Source organism: Herpailurus yagouaroundi, unplaced genomic scaffold (assembly GCF_014898765.1).
Source record: "Herpailurus yagouaroundi ecotype Mexico unplaced genomic scaffold, PumYag 181, whole genome shotgun sequence".
NCBI lineage: Eukaryota > Metazoa > Chordata > Mammalia > Carnivora > Felidae > Herpailurus > Herpailurus yagouaroundi.
This window is the reverse complement of record NW_024412412.1, coordinates 20,920,287-20,941,753: the sequence shown is the minus strand read 5'-3', so window position 1 is coordinate 20,941,753 and position 21,467 is coordinate 20,920,287. Positions and strand designations below refer to the sequence as shown.

Genomic DNA, 21,467 nt, shown 5'->3' with positions numbered 1-21,467 from the left:
CTTCCTAGCACATGGAGAGTTAGACAAAATGAGGAGACAGAGAAATATGTCCCAAATGAAAGAACAAGACCAGACCACAGCAGGAAACCTAAGTAAAACGGATATGAGGAGTAGGCATGTTAGAGAATTTGAAGTATTGATCGTGAAGATTCTTGCTGGCCTTGAGAAGAGTGGAGGACATCAGACCCTTAACAAAGAGATAAAAAAGAACCACTGAGAGATGAACACAATAAGTGCAATTAAAAATGGACTCGTTGGAATATATAACGCGATAGATGAAGCAGAAGAACAAGTTAATGATCTGGATGAGAGAGTAATGGAAAGTAACCAAGCTGAACAGGTGAAAGAAAAAAAATTGATGCAAATTGGGACTACTCTTAGGGAACTCAATGACTGTCAAGTATAAGAATATTCACGTTGTAGAGATTCCAGAAGAAGAAGGGGGTGGGAGAGACAAAATTTATTTGAAGAAATAATAGCTTGAAAACTTCCCTAATCTGCAGAAGGAAACAGAGTTCCAGACCCAGGAAGCATAGAGATCCCCTCTAAAAATCAACTCAAGGAGATCCATACCAAGACATAGTAATTAAAATGGCAGAAAGTAGTGAGAAAGAGATAATAATGTTAAAAGCAGCAAAAGAAAAGAAGATAGTTGCATACTAGGGAAAACCCATAAGGGTATCTGGATTTTTCAGCAGAAACCTTGTAGGCCAGAGGGAGCGGCATGATATATTCAAAGTGCTGAAAGGGAAAAATCTGCAGCCATGAATACTTTATCCAGCAAGTCTATCATTCAGTATAGTAGGAGAAATAGTTTCTCAAACAAACAAGAACGAAAGGAATTCATGACTATTCAACCAGCCCTACAAAAAATATTAAAAGGAACCCTCTGAGTAGAAAAGAAAGACCACAAATACGAAAAATAAGTATATTTGTAAAAATCAGTCAAGGGATCACAAAAGGATGTAAAATATGATACCATATACCTAAAACATGTGGGGGAGAGGAGTAAGTGGGTTCAAACGTCAGCAACCATCAACTTAATATAGACTCCTATATCCAGAAGATGTCCTTTAAACCTGTGCTTTGTATAACCACAAATTAAGAACCAGTAATAGATGGGGTGCCTGGATGGCTCAGTCTGTTAAGCTTCTAACTGTTGATTTTGGCTCAGGTCATGATCTGTTGGTAGGTGGGATTGAGCCTTGTATTGGGCCTCAAGCTGACAGCATGGAGCATGCTTGGGATTCTCTCTCTCTCTATCCCTCAACCCTATCTCAAAATAAATAAACATTAAAAAGAAAGTAATGAGCAAAGAATAAGGAGAAAGGAATCCAAGCATATCACACACACACACAAAAACCCCAGCAAACCAGGAAACAGCAAGACAAGAAAGGATCAGAGAAAAACTATAGACACTACTACAAAACAAGTAACAAAATAGCAATAAATACATATACAATTGACACTTATTTGAATGTAAATGGACTAACTACCCCAAGAAACATAGGGTGACAGAATGGATAAAAACACAAGACTCATGTATCTGCTGCCTCTAAGAGTCTCATTTCAGCCCTAAAGACACCAACAGGGCGTCTCAGTGGCTCAGTCGGTTAAGCGTCCAACCTCAGCTCAGGTCATGATCTCACAGTCCGTGAGTTCGAGCCCCGCATTGGGCTCTGTGCTGACAGCTCAGAGCCTGGAGCCTGCTTTGGATTCTGTGTCTCCCTCTCTCTGAACCTCCCCCATTCATACTCTGTCTCTCTCTGTCTCAAAAATAAACAAACATGAAAAAAAATAATTTAAAGATACCAACAGATTGAAAGTGAGGGGTTGGAGAAACATTTATCTTGCAAATGGAGGTCAAAAGAAAGCTGGAGTAGCAATACTTATATTGGACAAAATAGACATTAAAACAAAGACTGTAACAAGAGATAAAGAAGGTCCTATATCATAATAAATGGGACTTCCCAACAAGAGGATATAACAGTTATAAATGTTTATGGACCCAACATGGAAGCACCCAAATCATAACAGTTAACAACAAACAAAAAGGAACTAAATGATACTAGTACAGTAATAGTGGGGGACCTAACACCCCACTAAAATCAATGGACATATCATCCATAGAAAATCAAAGAAACTGTGGCTTTGAATGACACACTATGCCAGATGAATTTAACAGATAGATACATTCCATCCTAAAGCAGGAAAATACATATTATTTTCAAGTGCACATGACACATTCTCTAGACTAGAACACATATTAGACCACAAAACAAGTTCAACAAATTTGAAAAGATTGAACTGATAACATGCCTCTTTTCAGACCACAATGCTGTGATCTAGAAGTCAACCACAAAAAAAAGGTCTGGAAAAAGTACAAATACATGGAGGTTAAATAACATGCTACTAAACAATGAATGGGTCAAATAAGAAATCAAAGAAGAAATTAAAAATTACATAGAAACAAATGAAAATGAAAACATAATGATCCAAAGTCTTTGGGATGCAGCAAAAGTGGTTCTAAGAGCGAAGATTATAACAGTACAGATTGCCACAAGAAGGAAGAAAAATCTCAAACAACTTAACATATTTAATGAAGCTAAAAAAAAAAAAATGAAGTAAACCCAAAACCAGAAGAAAGAAGTAAATAATAAAGATTAGCACAGAAGTGAATAATACAGAAACTAAAACAAACAAAAAAATAGTAAAAAAGATCAATGAAACCTGGACCAAGAGCTGGGTCTTTGGAAAAAATCAATAAAATTGATAAACCTCTAGCCAGACTCATCCAAAAAAAGAGAAAGGACCCAAATAAACAAAATAACAAATGAGTGAAATACAAACAATTGTAAGAGAATATTATGAAAAATTATTTGCCAACAAATTGGGACAGCCTAGAAGAAATGAATGAATTCCTAGAAACATATAACCTACAAAAACTGAAACAGGAAGAAACAGACAATTTGAACAGATGAATTACTAGCAAGCAAATTGAATCAGTAATCAAAAAACTCAACAAACAAAAATCTAGGACCAGTTGACCTCACAGGCAAATTCTACAAAACATTTAAAGAAGAGTTAATACATACTCTTCTCAAACTATTCCACAAAATACATGAGGAAGGAAAGCTTCCAAATTTATTCTCTGAGGCCAGCATTTGGCTGATCAGAAAACCAGAAAAAAGACACCACAAAAAAGTGAACTAACCTCTGAAGAACATAGATGCAAAAATCCTTAATAAAATACTACTAGCTAACCAAATCCAACAATACATTAAAAAATCATTCACCACGATCAAGTGGCATTATTCCTGGGATGCAAGGGTGGTTCAATATTTAAAACTCCACCAATATGGTACATCATATCACTGAGAGGAAGGATAAAAAATGATATCATTTCAGTAGATGTAGAAAAATAATTTGACAAAGCACAGCATCCATACATGATAAAAAAATTCTAAACAAAGTAGATTTGGAGAGAACATACCACGAAATATAAAGGCCATATATGAAAAGCCCACAACTAATAGCATACTCGGTAGTGAAAAACTGAGAGCTTTTCCCTTAAAATGAGGAACAAAACAAGGATGTCCTGTCACTAGTTTTATTTAATAAACATAGTATTGGAAACGCTAGCCACAGCAATCAGACAAGAAAAATAAATGCATTTAAATTGGTAAGTATTTTGTAAATGTCACTACAATATGCCTTGCTGATGGTTAATTCTTGTTGAACCTAATGGGAGTTCTCTGTTCTTGGAATTTGAGGTCTGTGCCCTTTATTAGATTAGGAAAGTTTTCCACTCTAATTTGCTCACATATATCTTCTGCCCCTTTTTCTCTCTCTTCATCTTCTGGGACTCCTATGATATAAACGTTATTCCTTTTTAATAAGTCGTCAAGTTCTCTAAGTTTTATCTTACGATATTTTGCCCATTTTTCCTCTTTTTTGCCTCATTGTTTTCTGTAATTTTATCTTCTATATCACTGATTCACTGCTCTGCTTCATAGATCACAGCATCCATTCAATATTTCATCTCGGTTATAGCATTTTTAATTTTCCCTGACTAGATTTTTGTTCTTTTATTTTTTTCAGAAAGGGATTCTCTGGTGTCTTCTATACTTTTGTCAACCCCAGCTAGTGTTCTTATAATCATGGTTTAAAATTGTAGTTCAGACATCTTACTTACATCTGTGTTGATTAAATCCCTGGCCATCATTTCTTCCTGTTCTTTCTTTTGGGGTGAATTCCTCTGTCTTGTCATTTTAGGAGAAGAAAAACAATAAAATAAAAAGTAAAAATTAAAAAAAATATTAACAAAACAAAATCAAATAAAGGAAGCCAATGCCAGGTATGTTTCATTCTGTTTTTTGAAAGAAGCTTGATAGGAAAGAGAAAAAAGAGAAAGGAAAAAAAGTTTAAAAAATTTTTTAAATATTAAAATGGAATAAAATAAAGTAGTATCAAAATTTTCAAGAGAAAATAGAACTCTTTTTACCCGTGAAAGAGAAAAAAAAAAAAATGAAAGAAAAAAGAAACAACAGGGGCAAAAACAAGCAAAGAAAAGGAACAGTAGACCAAGCAGTTTGAAGGGATTTGTGCTGCTCTTCTGGGCATGTGCCTGGCGACTACAAATGGGTGGGGTTTGGTGTAACGGCTCCATTGTCCATTTGGTGGCACTGCTTAGCTCATAAGTATGTATACGTGTGCACTAAAGGTGGAAATGGCTTCACCCAGCTCTTTAGTCTCTGGCATGGGCATTTTGTGCCCTTACAGACACACATTCAAGCACCGCTCCTTTTCCTCAGGTTTCTGTCCACTCCCTGCCTTTACCCTGTCTGTGTCCAAGCTGTCTCCTTCTAGAATTTTATCTCACATGGGACTGCGTTTCAAAACCCACACTTCAGAGACCCTCCCTACTTGGACCCATGCTGATTCTCTGGGGGAAGGGTCTCATCAAGCAATGGCCAGGTGCCATCTTGTCCCAGAAAACATTTGCCCGATCACGCAGTGGCAGAGGCTCAGAGTTTACGGTAAATCACAACACACAGCTGGCGCCAGGTTTTGCTGCACTCTGGCATCTCTGTTCCAATATCAGTAAATGTGGCAGCACTCTGGGGTCTGCTGGGACTTTTGCCCTCGGGGAAAACGTATGGCAGTATGCAGTTCATTGCAGGTAGGGCAACTGCTTCTCCCTGTGTGGCACACGGAACCCTCAGACCCCACTGCCTGCTCCTGGGGATTGGTCCTGCTTCCTCACCAGAGCACCTCCAGGCCCTGAACTCCGAAACTTCAGACTCTGTGCTCCACTGTTTCTAGAATCCTGGCCCTATTGAAACCCTCTCCTTTCTCCCCGTCAGTGGCTTTGAGGAACAGGTTTCTTGTGCAGTCCCCTGTGAGTGCTTTCACTCTTTATTTCTCTCTTTCTCTCCAGCTGTTTTCTTCCTTCATTTCAGCGCGCTGCACTCTTCTTTCTCTTTGTCTCTCTGTCCTCTCTGCGCGAATATGGTTCCCTACCCTCTATGGCTCCATGGTTTTTCTCTCCCCCAATTCACCTCTCTGTACCACGTACCTGCCAAGTTCTCTGGCTCACATTACACAGATTGTTGGATTAATCCTCAGATCATTTTCCTAGGTGTTCAAAATTGTTTGATGCTGATCTGTGTTTCAGGGATGAGACAAGCTCAAAGTCTCCATACAACTCTTCCATCTTAACTCTCTATCTAGATTTCACCTAATTCTTAAAAGGCCTTAGGATTTTTTTGAATGGTGATTTAAAATCACCTGCTGCATTAGCCCCCAACAGGAGAGTCAACTTGTCCTTTGGACCTTTGAAGCCAGGCATCAACTTCAACTTCTTTTCTCTACCTTAGAAAGTCGTAGATGGCATTTTCTTCCAACAGAAAGCTGTTTTGTCTGCATTGAAAATCCATTCTTTGGTGTAGCCACCTGTATTATTTTTGATCTTCTCAGTAACTTGCTGCAGCTTCTACATCAGCACTAACTGCTTCACCCTGCATTTCTGTGTTACGAAGAAGGCTTCTTTCCTTAAACCTCACGATCCAAAATCTGCCGAGTTCCCACTTTTCTAATGCAGTTTCCTCACCTCTCTCAGCCTTCGTAGAACTGAAGAGCATTAGGGCCTTCCTCTGGGTTAGGCTTTGGCTTAACGGAATGTTATGGCTGGTTTGACCTTCTGTATAAACCATTAACATTTTCTCCACATCTGCATTAAGTCTGTTTCATTTTCTTTTCATTCGTGTGTCACTGGAATAGGACTTTTAATTTCTGTCAAGAACCTTTCCTTTCCATTCACAACTTGGCTGTTTGGCCCAAGAGGCCTAGCTTTTTGCCTGTCTTGGCTTTTGATACACCTTCCTCACCAAGCTCAATCATTTCTAGGTTTTGATTTAAAGTAAAAGACCTGTGGCTCTCATTTGAACACTTAAGAGGCCATTGTAGGATTATTAATTGGCCTCATTTCAATATTACATCTCAGGGAAGAGGGACACAGATGGGGACCAGCCTGCCAGTGGCACAGTCAGAGCACACACATTTATCAGTTAAGTTCATTGTCTTATATGGGTGCACTTCATGGCACCCCAAGACAGTTACCATAGTAACATCAAAGATCACTGATCACAGATCACCATAACAAAAATAATAATGAAAAAGTTTGAAATATTGCAAGGATTATGACAATGTGATGCCAACGTATGAAATGAGCAGATGCTGTTAGGAAAATAGTGCCACTAGACGTACTTCGATGCATGGTTGTCACAAACACTCAGTTTTTTAAAAGATACGGTATCTGTGAAGCGCAATAAAATGAGTTATGTTTTATATTTGTTTTTAGCAGCTCTTCTCTGCACTTAACTATTTTCCTTTGAAATCTTTTAGAAAAGCAGTCATGACTGTCAGTCATATTTTTCCAGATAAAATGAGAGCTACGATCCAAGCAACCTGTCTTGAATACGTTTTCTGGATTAAACGTCCTCCATTCTTCTTATGAAGATAGCGATTAATGCTAACTGAATGCTCCAAACTCAAAAAGAGCCTGTCTGTTCACTTCTTCTCTGACTAGTTGAATATTATATTTTCTAAAACATTGTGCTTTTTCATGGAAACCATATTTATTGGGGTGGCGTCATATTTTATCAGTTTATATAATATTTTAAGTCAGTTATATGATTATAGTAACAAGATTCTATCTCTGTTGTATGGCCATTGTGATTTAGAACCATGTGGGGATAGTTTTATAGGTTTACCCCTAATGTCTAATCTAATGTTTTTTCTGTCTTTCTTTTTAGCCTATACAGTAATCCAAGTGGGATGCCTCCTTACGCATCTCAGGGTTTTCCATTTCTTCCTCCATATCCTCCACAAGAAGCTAACAGGACTATCACTTCTTTGTCTGTTGCTGACACTATTTCTTCTTCAACAACAAGTTACACAGCAGCCAAACCCGCTGCTCCTTCTTTCGGCGTCCTTTCAAATCTGCCATTACCTGTTCCCACAACAGACACTTCAGCACCGGTGGGTATCTTCAGTTTTCTACATTTTGTATCCTTGAGATTGTCCAGTCAACAAATATTTATCATATACCTTCTTGTGGCAGCCACTAAGTAAAGCACAAAAGATAAAAAGATTAAATCGCATTTTCAGCTCAGGTAACAAACTCAGAAGTGACCAGCAAATTATCAAATAATTGCAAATATGAAACCTCCAATAGAGTAGAAGAGGTAGTTTGGAATTACGGTGAAGATACAGTACTCCTAGAAACTGAGGTAGAACTAGAAGCAATGCTTTCATAAAAAATGTGTTTCTGGTTTTTCACCACTTTGTCCTTAGTGCCTCAAACCACCCCTGATACACATAGTAGGTGCTCAATTAAAATGGGGCAGGTAAGTGAATGTATTTATGTTTGAGGCCAGATTTTGACAGATGGTAATGAATTTGTCAGAATGAGAGGGGTTATGTAAAGTTTTCTGTGAAAAGGCAGTAGTATTGACAAAGTCTTGGAGGCATAAACCAAATTGCATTCTTGTGAAACTGCATTTAATAGATCTCTCTAGCTGTCATAGAGGAAATAGACATCAAGGCACGAGAAGTGGTCATGAAAGAGAAGTAGGTCTCAGACTGTGGAGGGTCTGCTCTCTACCTTGTTAAGGGCTTCAAGTGTCTCACTGGTTTAAAAAATTTTTTCTTAAATTAAGTGGTAACTGGGAGCGCCTGGGGGGCTCAGTGAGTTGAACGTCCGACTTCAGCTCAGGTCATGATCTCGCAGCTCGTGAGTTCGAGCCCCGCGTTGGGCTCTGTGCTGACAGCTCGGAGCCTGGAGCCTGCTTCGGATTCTCTGTCTCCCTCTCTCTCTGCCCCTAACCCATGTGCATTCTGTCTCTGTCTCTCTCAAAACTAAATAAACATTAAAAAAAAAATTAAGTGGTAACTGTTACCATGTGGGACATTATTGAGAGACTATGTGAATAAAACATATAAAATGATTTAAAAACCTTCATTTTAACCTTCAGTGAGTCTCACCCATAGTAATACTCAAATTAGTATAAACAAAATTACAGGAGAACTTTCCAAGGATCCTCAATTTTAAAAAGTTGTTTTAATTTAACAACAGATTGTCTGTTATCTCCCCTACTGTCTTGTGGAACTTAGTTATGCAACTATTCAGACTTTTGCCAATTTACTAAATTTTGTTTATATTCAGTATCTTTCAGATGAGACAAATGTATTCTTATGTAGCCGTAAAATCTACAGATAATTCTCTGCACTTGTTACAGATGCAGTTAAGTGTTTTATTTAATAGTCATATACTTGCCCAGGAAAGAGCTAACACAGGTACTTACATGATCCCACGAAAGAAAAAAAAAATTAACCCTATATATACAAGGTATGCTGAAAAATAAGAAAAGAAAGAAAGAAGGGCACCTGGGTGACTCAGTCGGTTAAAGGTCCAACTTTGGCTCAGGTCATGATCTCCCAGTTCATGAATTCAAGCTCTGCATCAGGCTGTATGCTGACAGAGCAGATTCTCTCTCGTGCCCTCTCTCTCTCTGCCCCTTGCTCCCCTCTGCCCACATTCTTTCTCTCTCTCAAAATAAATAAACTTTAAAAAAAACAAAAGGAGGGGGAAAAATAAGGACAATGTGAAGTGCGAAGATGAGAAGATGAAGGTGATAATTGTGAGATGCGATCCATTAAAAATTACATTTATAAGTAAATAGGAGCAGTCAAAAAGATGGCTAACGTTTAATACCATTTCAAACTCTCTTTAGATAAGCCAAAATGGTTTTGGTTACAAGATGCCGGACGTCCCTGATGCATTTCCAGAACTCTCAGAACTAAGGTAAAAATCTTGGGAGAGTAACGTTAGTATTCATTGTCTATTTGACCAGATCATCATTGTCATATCCATGTTAAAGGGTGTTTTGGGTTGTTTTTATCTTCACTATTTCTGTATTGTGGTTGTCTTAGTGGGAAAGTTTTATAAATCAGTTTTATGTCTTGTAGTTTGTATTTATTGACTACGTACCCAGGGATTTTTCTAGATACTGGGAATGATATAATAGTTTCCAGGATAACAATGTCCTTTCTCTTTTGTGGCTTAGGTTATTGTGAAAATTATTTCTCAGTACATGATCTCCAGCGATTTCAAATATTTCTTGGCCTATTTTAGACCTTCTCATTGTTCCTTTTGTAGGTAGAACTTTGTACATAGAGAAACATATTAATGTTCTCATAAAGTAATAGCACAGTGTTTTTACAAGCCAAATTGTATTCAAATTGATGGGAAATAAATTTGTACTATTCAAGTTTAAGGTCCTATTTTTCATGGAACACTGCTTCTCTCAGACACTTCATGAAAAATTGTTTTGTGGCCACTCAACTTTGGGAAACATTACATCCTTTATACCGCATTGAAGATTTATAATATGCATAAGGCTGTTATTACTAATGCTTCTGAATGTAATTAAAAATCTGTTTTTGTAGTTCTTTTTGTCTTTGGGATATCTCCTACCAGGGATGTACAGCCAGATACCCATGAGAAATCCTACAGTTAAAAAAAAAAAAAATGTTTACCATAATTGACTCAGTGTTTCACAGTCATTTTTAGGAAGTAGTGATTTATTATTTTCTGCTGATAATAGTCAGTGAAGATTTATATTATATTACATACATGTTAAGGTTTTCTAAGCACTGTAATGTTTACAGCAACCCCATAAAGTAGATACTGTTATTTTTCCCATGTTATAAAGGATTCTTTTTTTCTTCCTTCTTTTAAAAAAAATTATTATGAAAATGTCACAAATACAAAAAGGTGAACCTCTTTGCTTGTCTTGCATCATATACCCTTGTAGCCCTTTTTGGGAAGTGTGGGTATGGGTCAGAATTATTTTAAACCAGATCCCAAACATAGCATTTTTACTCAGTTCTTTACTAAATTTCTCCACCAGGTAAGGACTTTGTGTTTACCATAACCCCAATATCATCATACTTAACAAAATTAATGATAATTCTTTAATAGTATCTCATTACCCCAGGATCTTAATAATTAAATCTCTTCGTTGGTAGTTTAGGTGAATCAGGATCAAAACAAGGTTTACCTATTATATTTGATTACCATATTTATTATGTTTTTTTTAATTGTGAACCATTCCCCCCATTTTTATCAGTATATATGTGTGTGTATGTATATATATATATACACACACATATATATATACACACATACACATATACACATGTAAATACATATATGTGGTAATATAAGTTATATACATGTCATGTTATTATATATTTGTTGAAGAAATTGGTTATTTGGCTTATAGAATTTCCTATATCCTGTTTTTGCCTAATTGCATCGTTGTAGTACCAGTGAAATGTTCTTCTATTTCCCTATTTCTGTTGGTAGCTAGATATAGAGTTTTAATTAGACTTAGGTTCAGTTTTATCAAATTATTGAGCTGTACACCTTAACCATACACAATGTTTGTTATATGCCAATTATACCTCAGTGGTGAAAAAAAAAAGATTTAGGTTCAGTTCCTTTGGCAAGAATACTTATAATTAGTACATACTTCCTTTTACATCATTTATATAAGGCAACAATGATGTCTGGTTGCCCTATTTTTAGTGACATTAAGACTGAGACAGGTTGAAACATCTAAATTATTGGCTCTCCGTTATTTTGTTAAAGGTTGCAAATGTGATTTTCTACTTCCAGAAAAGTCCAGAATTCTGGAAGATGAACTTTCTTTAAAAACTTTTTTTTTTAAATGTTTATTTATTTTTGAGACAGAGAGAGAGCGTGAGCAGGGTAGGGGCAGAGAGAGAGGGAGACACAGCATCAGAAACAGGCTCTAGGCTCTGAGCTGTCAGCACAGAGCCCGACGCAGGGCTCGAACCCATGAACCACAAGATCAAGACCTGAGCTAAAGTCGGACGCTTAACCGACTGAGCCACCCAGGAGCCCCAGGAAGATGAACTTTCTTAATCAACTATTTAGTTGTATTTAAATACACTTCATATAGGAACAGAAAGACAAATGCTTATTTGGTTTTTTATCAATTTTCAGAACATTGAGTTGATGCACACATAAGCTCCCCAACGTTCTGATACGCAAAGGTTTTGGTTTGTTTCTGTAGTTGTTTCTGTTCTTTCAGAAAGTAGTTCTTTCTACTAAGAATTTAAAGTAGAATCTACTTTCTACTAAGAATTCGTAGATTTTTTTAAAACTGTATTTGATATGTTTCAGTCTATTGCAGTCATTATTCTTTTTGATACGTAAGCATTCTGTCTTTAGTCACTAGCAAATTCTTGACATTGGCTTCTATGTCCTTTCTGACAAAACAAAGATGCCATGGGAGCATCATGAAATTTATTTTCTCTGGCCTAAAGTCCTTTCTCTGAAAGGCACTTGTTCTTTTTCAAAACTACAATACCAATATTATTACTGTGATTCTTGAATTCAGGATAAGAGTTTGTTTCTTATACTTTTGTGTTTTTGTATTTCTTTTGTGTTGTGGCTGAAATGTACAGCCTAATACTATTTTTTAAAGTCTCTGAATAATACTTCTCTGGATGGTATGTAACTTAGAAAAAGCCAGTTTCATTCATTTCTATTTACTCTGAATTTTATAGACTTCTTTTAATTTATTTTTTTAAATTACATAATGCTTTAATATGGATCTGTAGTCAAAACTAATAAAGGTTTAGCTTCCATTCCTATCCACCCATCCAGTTCCCGCTTTCACCCTGTGGATATTGACTTTTGGTTAGTCCACCATGATTGCTTTTCTTTAAATATTTTATGAATCTGTACAGACACATATGCATATAGTCACCTTTTATTATGATAACCCCACACCTTTTAGCTAAACAGGTACAGAGAAGTTAACTTGTGACTCTTCATGAACCCTCGGTTCATGATTGGATGTTACACTCGGACTAATTTGTGCTCCATTGTGGTTGGTTGATACTTTATTTGTTTTTAAGGTCATAATTTGCATTCTTACATGCATATATAAAAACTGATAGTTCAAAAATTATTTAGAGCCCTGTCAACTGAATAAAATGGAAAAATTGTGAATATATGTCATCACGGAGAAAACAAGATGACTGATACTCATGAACTTTTCTGTTGTGCTGCTAGTGTATCACAGCTTACAGATATGAATGAACAAGAGGAGATATTACTGGAACAATTTGTGACTTTGCCTCAACTAAAACAGATAATTACCGACAAGGATGACTTAGTAAAAAGTATTGAAGAGCTAGCAAGTATGTCTTTCCTTACTTCTTAAGTTGTCTGAGAAAAATATGATCTTTAACCTAGAAATAAACCAGAAATTTATCTTACAGGAAAAAATCTTCTTTTGGAGCCCAGCTTGGAAGCCAAAAGGCAAATTGTTTTAGATAAGGTGAGTTAGTTACCATTTTAAAGAAATTCATACAACTTACAAATATAATCAAATAACATTTTTTTAAAATCTTTTAGTATGAGTTGCTTACACAACTGAAATCTACTTTTGAAAAGAAGATGCAAAGGCAGCATGAACTTAGTGAGGTAAGATGTTTAGCTCTTTTCCTTTACCATAAGATTTTATTTGTACATTTAATGAATTAATTTATTTAAGGGAGAGAGTGCAAGACTGGGGAGAGGCGAGGGGGGGGTGGGGGAAGAGAGAGGGAGGGAGGGACGGAGGGAGGGAGGGAGGGAGGGAGAGAGAGAGAGAGAGAGAGAGAGAGAGAGAGAAAGAGAAAGAGAATATCTTAAGTTCCATGCTCAGCAAAGAGCCCAATATGGGGCTTGATCCCATGATCCTGGGATCATGACCTGAGCCTAAATCAAGATTCAGACACTAAACCAACTGAGCCACCCAGGAACCCCATAGGAAAAATTTTTAATCTCAATATGCATGAGCCACATTCTTACTTTCATTATCAGAAAGCATTTATTAGGCGACTTTCTTTATAAGGCTTGATACCTTTAAGTGAGATGAATAGCTCTCAGTTATGGAGCATTATAAATGATTTGTTCTGATGCAAGAGCATATTTGGTTCCAAAGCAGAAAAATACAAAAAGCCCCAGAAATAACTTTTCTGGGAATGTTATTATGATGCCAGTTTACCTTCTATAATAAAATCTAACAACAAAAAACTTGAACTTCAGTCTCACTTTTAAGCTTATGTACAGATACCTTAAATGAAAACTTAACAAATGGAAAGACATGAAATTGTAAAGTTTAATTCACCACAAATAGTAGACTCTTTGCTAGAGATCCAATTAAATAAAAAATAAAAATCACTTTATAAAATTACTTGAAGCATTTATAAAATTCAACTTACACTGCACTATGTTGTTTTCATATATTGCCCATTATTCCCTCAAAATCCTAGGAGGTAGGCGTTGGTACTACTTTTTCATAGTACAGATAAACATTCTGAGGCCCAGGGATATTAAATAACTTCCCTGATGTCATATAAATAGAAAGTGTCAGAGTCAGGAATCAAATGTAAACTGTCCTCCCTCTTAACCAGAAAATCTGAGAGAACCCAATGAAATACTCTTGGATGCACATTAGAGTTTAGTAGATACTGAATAAGCTTTTCACAATATTCCTATGATTCTTTATAAATTTTTAGTAAACTAAGAATAGAAATTAATTCCTTAACTTGATAAAGAATATTAGAAACCAACAGCAAAAATTTGAATTGCTAAACATTTTCAAGATCCCCTTAACATTAGGAATAAGACAGTGATGCCCCAATATAACTCCTGTTTAGCAATGCTGGAAAGGTTCAGGCCACTGCAACAAGACAAGAAAAAAGAGGTACAGTATAAAAGAAAACATAAAATAGTTGTTTACCAAAAACAAGCAAAAATCCTAGCATATTGAGAAAGTTTCCCCCGAGATTCCAGCAGCTACTAATGCAAAGTGAGGTAGAGAAAAAAAACTCATTTACAATAGCAACAGAACTGTAATATACCTAGAACTGAACCTGGTGAAGGAAGTTGGGAAACTTTACCGAATGACAAAAAAGAACACTTGAGTAAATGGAGCAACCTAAGATATTCATGGAGTGAATCCACTATTATAAAGATTTCATTCTTCTCAAAATAACTTAAAAATTTACTTTTAAAAAAATTTTATTTTAGAGTGCGTGAGCAGGGGAGAGGGGCAGAGAGAAAGAAATCTTAAGTAGGCTCCATGCTCAGCATGGACTGAGCCACCCAGGCACCCCCAAAAATTTAATTTACTTCTTTTTTCAAGTTTTATTTTATGTATTTATTTTGAGAGAGGGAGCACGAGTGGGGAAGAGGCAGAGACAGGGAGACAGAGAATCCCAAGTAGGCTCTGCATTCTCAATGCAGAGCCTGATGTCAGGCTCGAACTCACAGCCTACCAGGTGCCTCTAATGTACTTCTAGTCAAAATCCCCAGTTTTTTTTTTTTTTTTTTTCAGTTTGATTTATTCTAAAGTTCATCTGAAAAACTAAATGGTTAAAAGTGGTCAGGAAGAGCTTGAACAAAAAGAACCAATGGGGGAAGAAACCACCCCCCCCCTTTCCAGGTGTTAGAATAACACTATAAAACCTCATAATTTAAAAGATTGTTTTTCTAGGAAGAGAAAAATAGTTTTATGGAGCAGACTGTGCAATTCAGAAATAGACTTGTGTATATGAGTAATGGGTTAGAGAAAATTGAGGGTTTAATAAATTATTTAATTGGCAGTCCATTTAGAAAGAAGATCCCTGTATCACACCGTACACACTTAAAATATTCCAGAATTATGAAAGGTAATTATGAGATTATGGTGGGAAAATGCTTTCCAAGTATCATACAAGAGGCAGAAGCACAAAAAAAATTAATTTTGTTTATCTGTCTATAAGTTTAAAACTTGCATATACTGAAGATTATAATATCAAAATTAAAAGGGAACAAATATTTGTAGCATATGTAGCACGTACGAATGCCCGTGGCCCATAAAGAGTCCTGACAAATAGGCAAAGGAAAGAACAAGAAACTCAAAAAGAAATATGAATGTCCAGTAAACCTATGGGTATACTCGGTCTTCTGTGCCACTTATAATTGCTTGAAATTATTTTTGAAACACTTAAAAAATACAACCTTGATTCCTACGCTTGTGTCCCGATGTGCTCACTCAGAATCTTCAGGAATGAGGAGTCAGTCTTCTCACTCTAAAGCATATAAATCATTTCATTAGACTGTTGTTGCAATGAGTGCAGAAACATGCCGTATTGTATTCGCCCATATACCCAGTACCAGGTCCAGTGCTTGGCACAGAGTAGATACTCAATAAATATTCAATGAATAAATAAATGGAAACGTTTGAAAAGACATTCAGCCTGTCAGTAATAAAAATAATCAAATTTTACATCATCCATGTGAGCCAGACTTGCAAAGATAGATGACCAGTGTTGGCAAGGGTGATAAGAAAATGGTTCATTCGTGTACGTGATGTATCAGTGGGTTGCCACCTTACACCCACTAGCATGACTATTATTAAAAATAGTCTTATTTCTGGCAATTAGGTCTTCAGTCCACTTTAAGTTCATTTTTTTTGAGTTCAATTTTACATGTGAGGTAAAATAAGGGTCCACCTTCATGTGGCATGTGAAGATCCAGTTGTCCCTGCACTATTTGTCCAAAACTGTCTTTTCCCCCACTGAATGGTCTTGGCACACTTTTTGAAAACATTTGACCATGTATGTGAGGGTATATCTTGGGGCTTGATCTTTCATTTGTCTACATGTCTCTTAGGTCAGTACAGCACTGTTTTGATTGCTGTCACTTTGTAATAAGTTTTGAAGTCAGCAAATATGCGTCTTTATTCTTCCTTTTCAAGATTATTTTGGCTATTTGGGGTCACTTGAGATTCTGATGAATTTTAGCATGGGTTTTTCTTTTTCTGCCAAAAATGTCATGGAGATTTTGATAGGAATCACATTGACTGTGTAGAACACTTTGGGTAGTATTGTCATCTTAACAGTATTAAGTCTTCCAGTCCATGCACCCGAGATGTCTTTCTGCTTATTCGTGACTTCTTCAGTTTTTTCAGCAGTGTTTGTGCAGGTCTTGTGCCTTTTCGGTTGAATTTATTCCCATCGCTTTCGCCATATTCATTAGAAGTGTGTCCCTGTGTGCAGCCCACCCTCAAGTGAAGGTGATTTACACAAGGGCAGCAACACCAGGAGCTGGGGATAATTAGGTGTCCTCTTAGAGGGTGCCTACCGCAATGACCTAATTCCTAAATTAGAAGGAGACACCGATTGGCCCAGTTTCCCCTCATTTACTGGTTTGCAGCTTTGGATTGGGTTTTTTTGTGGTAGGTATCTACCCTTATCTCCAAAAGCTGAGGACTTGGGTGGTAGCAGATTTCCTCAAAAAGACGCAACATAAGGCGTACAATGAATTTCTCCCTTCCCCTGTCTCATTTTTCTGAGCGGTGTACATAAACTAAATGAGCGCTTGATTTTCTTTTTCAGAGCTGTAGTGCGAGTGCCTTGCAGGCAAGATTGAAAGTAGCTGCTCATGAAGCTGAGGAAGAATCTGATAATATTGCTGAAGATTTCTTAGAGGGAAAAACCGAAATAGATGATTTTCTCAGTAGCTTCATGGAAAAGAGAACAGTATGTAATACTCTTCAGTCGAGGACAAGGGACAGTGTAATATCCAATTGCTTAACTGTATTCATGAGCAAACGTTAGCGCAGTACTGAGCTGCAGTTTTGAGTGCCATGAGAAGAGACGAAAGAACCTCTGTTCTTTAAGAATGATAGCAGCATCTTACTATGATTTTGTTCTAAAGCTACTATATCAGCTAAAGTCTAGCCTATGGTTGTAGGCTATGCACCTTCTTATGTTCAGCAAGTTGTTTCAAAAGGGAATAATGTATACTTAGTTATTTTAAAACTTGTAAATGTTACTGAGAACATTCTGGAATAGTTTCTTTTCTGTTCTGATTTTCATTACATTTAAAGAAAGATCAAGAAAGTCTATTTAACAGTATCTTGCCTTTCGATAAAGTTCTAAGTATTTACCTAATTTCTCTGAAACATCACATTTTAAAAGTAACCTTTTCTTAATAAACTTTATAAAATGTGTATGATATATATGCATATCCTATTAAGGAACATGGCCAGGTTTTGTTATCCCCATTTTCCGTCAGAGAAAATTGAAGTTTAGGCACATTAAAAACTATGGTTATAGCATTTGCGAGGCATTGATTTCTAGTTTATTCTTCTTTGATATTATATAACTGTACCTTGAAGTTTTAATTAATCTTCCTGATTAACAACAGTAGGATTTTTATATTTTTAGAACACAGGTATTTGAAATTACATAATCAGAATTGATATAAAGAGGTTTATTTTACATTCTGGAAGTTTACAGGCAAAGGTTATCTTCCAAATACAATTCAATGTTTGTGGGGTGATGATTTTTAAATTCTGAGCTACCTTAAACATTCAAAAGTAAAAAATGTCAACAAGTTAAAGGATTCTTATATGAATTCTGTCCTAATGTAGGAAGCAGTAAGTAAATCACTGGAGAAATGACTGGTACTTTAAATCTTCTAGATTTGCCACTGTAGAAGAGCCAAGGAAGAGAAACTTCAACAAGCAATAACAACGCACAGCCAATTCCATGCTCCACTATAGGTAAATTGTTTTCCAGAAAGTTTGAGTATTCTTTAATTGAAGTATTCTTACGAGTGCCTGTTGAGTTCTGTCTTAGCTTTTGTGTTATATGCAACATAAAAAATGCTCTGTGTTATACATTATGTATAATTTTATATACGTAAGCATTTAACCAATAGAAATCTTTTGGATATTTTGTCACTGTGCTGTTGCCTTAAATGAATTTCTTTTTTGTTTTTTTGTGTGTGTTTGTTTGTTTTTTAGTGTTTGACAGCTACGTATGTAGAATTATAAACTCTATCTATGATTAGTACCTTTCTCTTAGCTGGTATATGGAGTAAACCGTATCACTTAGTTGACATTTCTCACTAGTCTCCTTTGTCATTTCTTCCTTTAAGATGAACTTCCAGTCTGTCTCTTTTCCATCTCACACCAGGATTATTCCAGTAAATGTTTTGCCAGTCCCCTGAATTGAGGCTTTCCCCTTCCTATAGAGCACTGACAGAATGATCTTCCTAAAACCAGCCAATGGTATAATTTCTCTGCTCTAGAACTTAGCAATGGCAGTATCACTATTAAATTTCTCTCTGGTTTTAAGCCCTCTATAATCTGGCATATATTCGAGAGCACGCACTTTAATTTTCCATTTTCCCCATATGTTCTCCATTTGATGTCCTTTCTCTTATTACTGTGTCTTTGTTCAGTCCCAACACTCTCTTCCTTTTCCTCTCCATCTGTCTAGTTTTAGGAATGATTTGGTTTTAAAAACTATTGCCCACCCCAGCAAATTTGAGTAAAAGCTTGGGTTATTGAACAATGCAGAGATAGTTTGTAGAGCCAAAATGTAGGAAAGGACAGCTCAGATGCTGAGCTTGAAAACAGGGCAGGAGGCTGTAATAACCAAAGGCTTCTTCTCACACCCTTGCCAAGGCTGCTTGTTTCTCCTTTTCGCATCTGTTCTTTTCTGTCTCTCACTCTCATGTGCTTCCCCCACCTTGCTCTTCAGAGAGCCTTTCTTTGTTACACTTACACATGCTCCACCATTGCTGCCCACAGGCCTGACCGTATTAGGATGGTTCAAGTAGCTCATGGCGACTAACCGGGGTTTCACTACAAATCCCCAGCAAATAGGCTGACCCGGCAGCAGCTTGGCCAGCAGATTAGCGTCATGTCTGTGGTCCTTTGCTCATTCAGGTGGGCTGAAGCAGTGCACTCTGAGAAGGGAGCATGGGAACCTCCCTGGGAGCATTTATAGCGAGGGAAATGGCAGGAATTTCTTCTCTCCACCTCAAACTCATCTGCCCCTTCTCTTCATCTAGTCGTATGTAACGTTAGTGCCAACATTGACTTGTTTTATATCTTGTTTTTTAAATCATACTGTCAGTCCCTTGAGGGGTTGATTTCTCATATCACAGTTTAAGAAGAGAGTGGGCACTGAGTAATTGTTTATATGAACATGCTAGAATCCTTTCCCCACCTCTTTTCCCTCATAGTCCAGTTATCTTCTTATAGACATGTCTGAATTGGAAGAGAATATCAAGAGATGAGAATTTATCATCTTAAGTTAAATCTTAGGGTTTTCTATGTTCTTTCTTTTCAGATTTTCCTGAAAACCTGCCAAGACAGAAATGACACAAGACTAATAAGCAAATTAATATGTATGATTTGCAAATTGGTATTTCATCACAGTGACTGAATTCATAGATACCCTGTATAGATTGTATACAGAACTGAGACTGATTTTGTACAGATTAGAATGATTGCTATGGTCTTTGCTTTGAGAAATTTTTCTGCACGATTTGCACTATAAATGTTTATTTATTGTTGATAAATCCTATCATATTTAAGTTTCACTTGCTGGCCCTCTGTTATTAAGTACCTATGCATGTGATTTTAGCTAGTATCAATATTTTATAAAAATGGCCTCATTTAAATTTATATTTTTAATTTGAAACTGCCTCCTTTCTTTATCAAGAATGGTTTGTTTAGATATTTTTCCTGTCAACCTTTTTGAAAAATTACTATTTTCAACTGTAGAAAGCCTTATTTTTCCTTATTTCCAGATGATAAATTTTCAAAAAACATTTGTTTTTAAATATTCATAGTGTCAGGAAACACCATGCCTACAAATGTGCCGTCTCAAAAAGGTGACTTTTAATAACACTAAATGAAAAGAATACATCAGCTGCTCATACATGATTTAATTTTTAAAATTAAAGATACATTTAAGAAGCAATACAAGTAAATATATATTTTACCTAATAGAAGAAGATTGCCTTCCACTTCATCTAGTCCAACAACTTTTCATAATAATGTTTTTATATAAGTAACTAATAGGTTTGTGATTGGATAATAATATACTTTCTAAATTCTTATGTTAAAAACAATCTTTTTGTTAAGTAGTAGTAATTCTAGACACAGAAGTCAATGAATTCTTTTGATCTTTACTGTGAGTTAGCTTTTCATAGAGAACAGCTTTAGTAATAAAATTAATATTTAACTTTTAGGCAATCTAGTTTTTATTTAATTTTATTGAAAATTCTTTTTAAATTGTGCTACGTTCAGCAGTTTGCTTCTCTACAATGTTATAGAAGGAACACATTTTATAGGTAGCTGTGAAAGCTAATAAAGGAGAAAATCTGGAACTGTATGTATCTGAGGCTTTGGTAAGGTATCTAAATCACAAAACAACCTAACACATATCTTCGTTTAAATTTCATCCCAGTATGTATTGTCATTCCAAATGCCAGCATTTGGTACAGTGTTTTTTTCTTCATTCTTCTTCTTTCTCTACATGTTCTGGCAATAGAACTTTAGGAAGAATATAATTATTTTCTTAGACTTGACCAATACTTAATTCTTAGTCTGTGTTTATGGAAAAGCAAGTATTCACATGGACTATAAATATATAATTGGAATAAATTAACTTTCATTAATTGCCTGTCTCACTGGCGCTGTACTAAGGGCATGCTGTTTAATCTTCAAAATGACCAGACATTATTTTTAAGGATTTGTAGATGAAAGAACTCAGGTAAGTGTCTTAAATTTGTGGCAGCCTTCTGGGTATTTAGAAACCTTTCCTTACAGACCAGCAGAACTTCCAATTGTCCCAGCAGTCACTGCACTGGAGGACATAATTGTCTTTGCAGACCATCAGGTAGCTTTCGTAGAAACTGTAGAACCCATAACAAGAAACCAGCAGATCACAGTCATTCTGAAGGGACATCAGTCCATTTGATCTACCATTGTACTTAAACATCTGTTCAAAGAAAGTCCTTGTGGAAA

At 36.2% G+C, this 21,467-nt stretch overlaps 1 protein-coding gene across 2 annotated transcripts in view; it reads left to right on the top strand.

The window, feature by feature from the left end:
- VPS37A (VPS37A subunit of ESCRT-I) overlaps positions 1-21,118 on the top strand; it is a 46,387-nt gene extending 25,269 nt beyond the window's left edge. For both annotated transcript variants that reach the window (XM_040490075.1, XM_040490076.1), the window contains exons 5-12: positions 7,317-7,542; positions 9,297-9,367; positions 12,674-12,801; positions 12,883-12,941; positions 13,019-13,087; positions 17,032-17,175; positions 18,123-18,203; positions 19,783-21,118. In XM_040490075.1, coding sequence (XP_040346009.1) covers positions 7,317-7,542; positions 9,297-9,367; positions 12,674-12,801; positions 12,883-12,941; positions 13,019-13,087; positions 17,032-17,175; positions 18,123-18,203 — 778 coding nt within the window. In that variant the 3' untranslated portion in view covers positions 19,783-21,118. The remainder of the gene's footprint in view (positions 1-7,316; positions 7,543-9,296; positions 9,368-12,673; positions 12,802-12,882; positions 12,942-13,018; positions 13,088-17,031; positions 17,176-18,122; positions 18,204-19,782) is intronic.
- Positions 21,119-21,467: the final 349 nt, after the last annotated feature.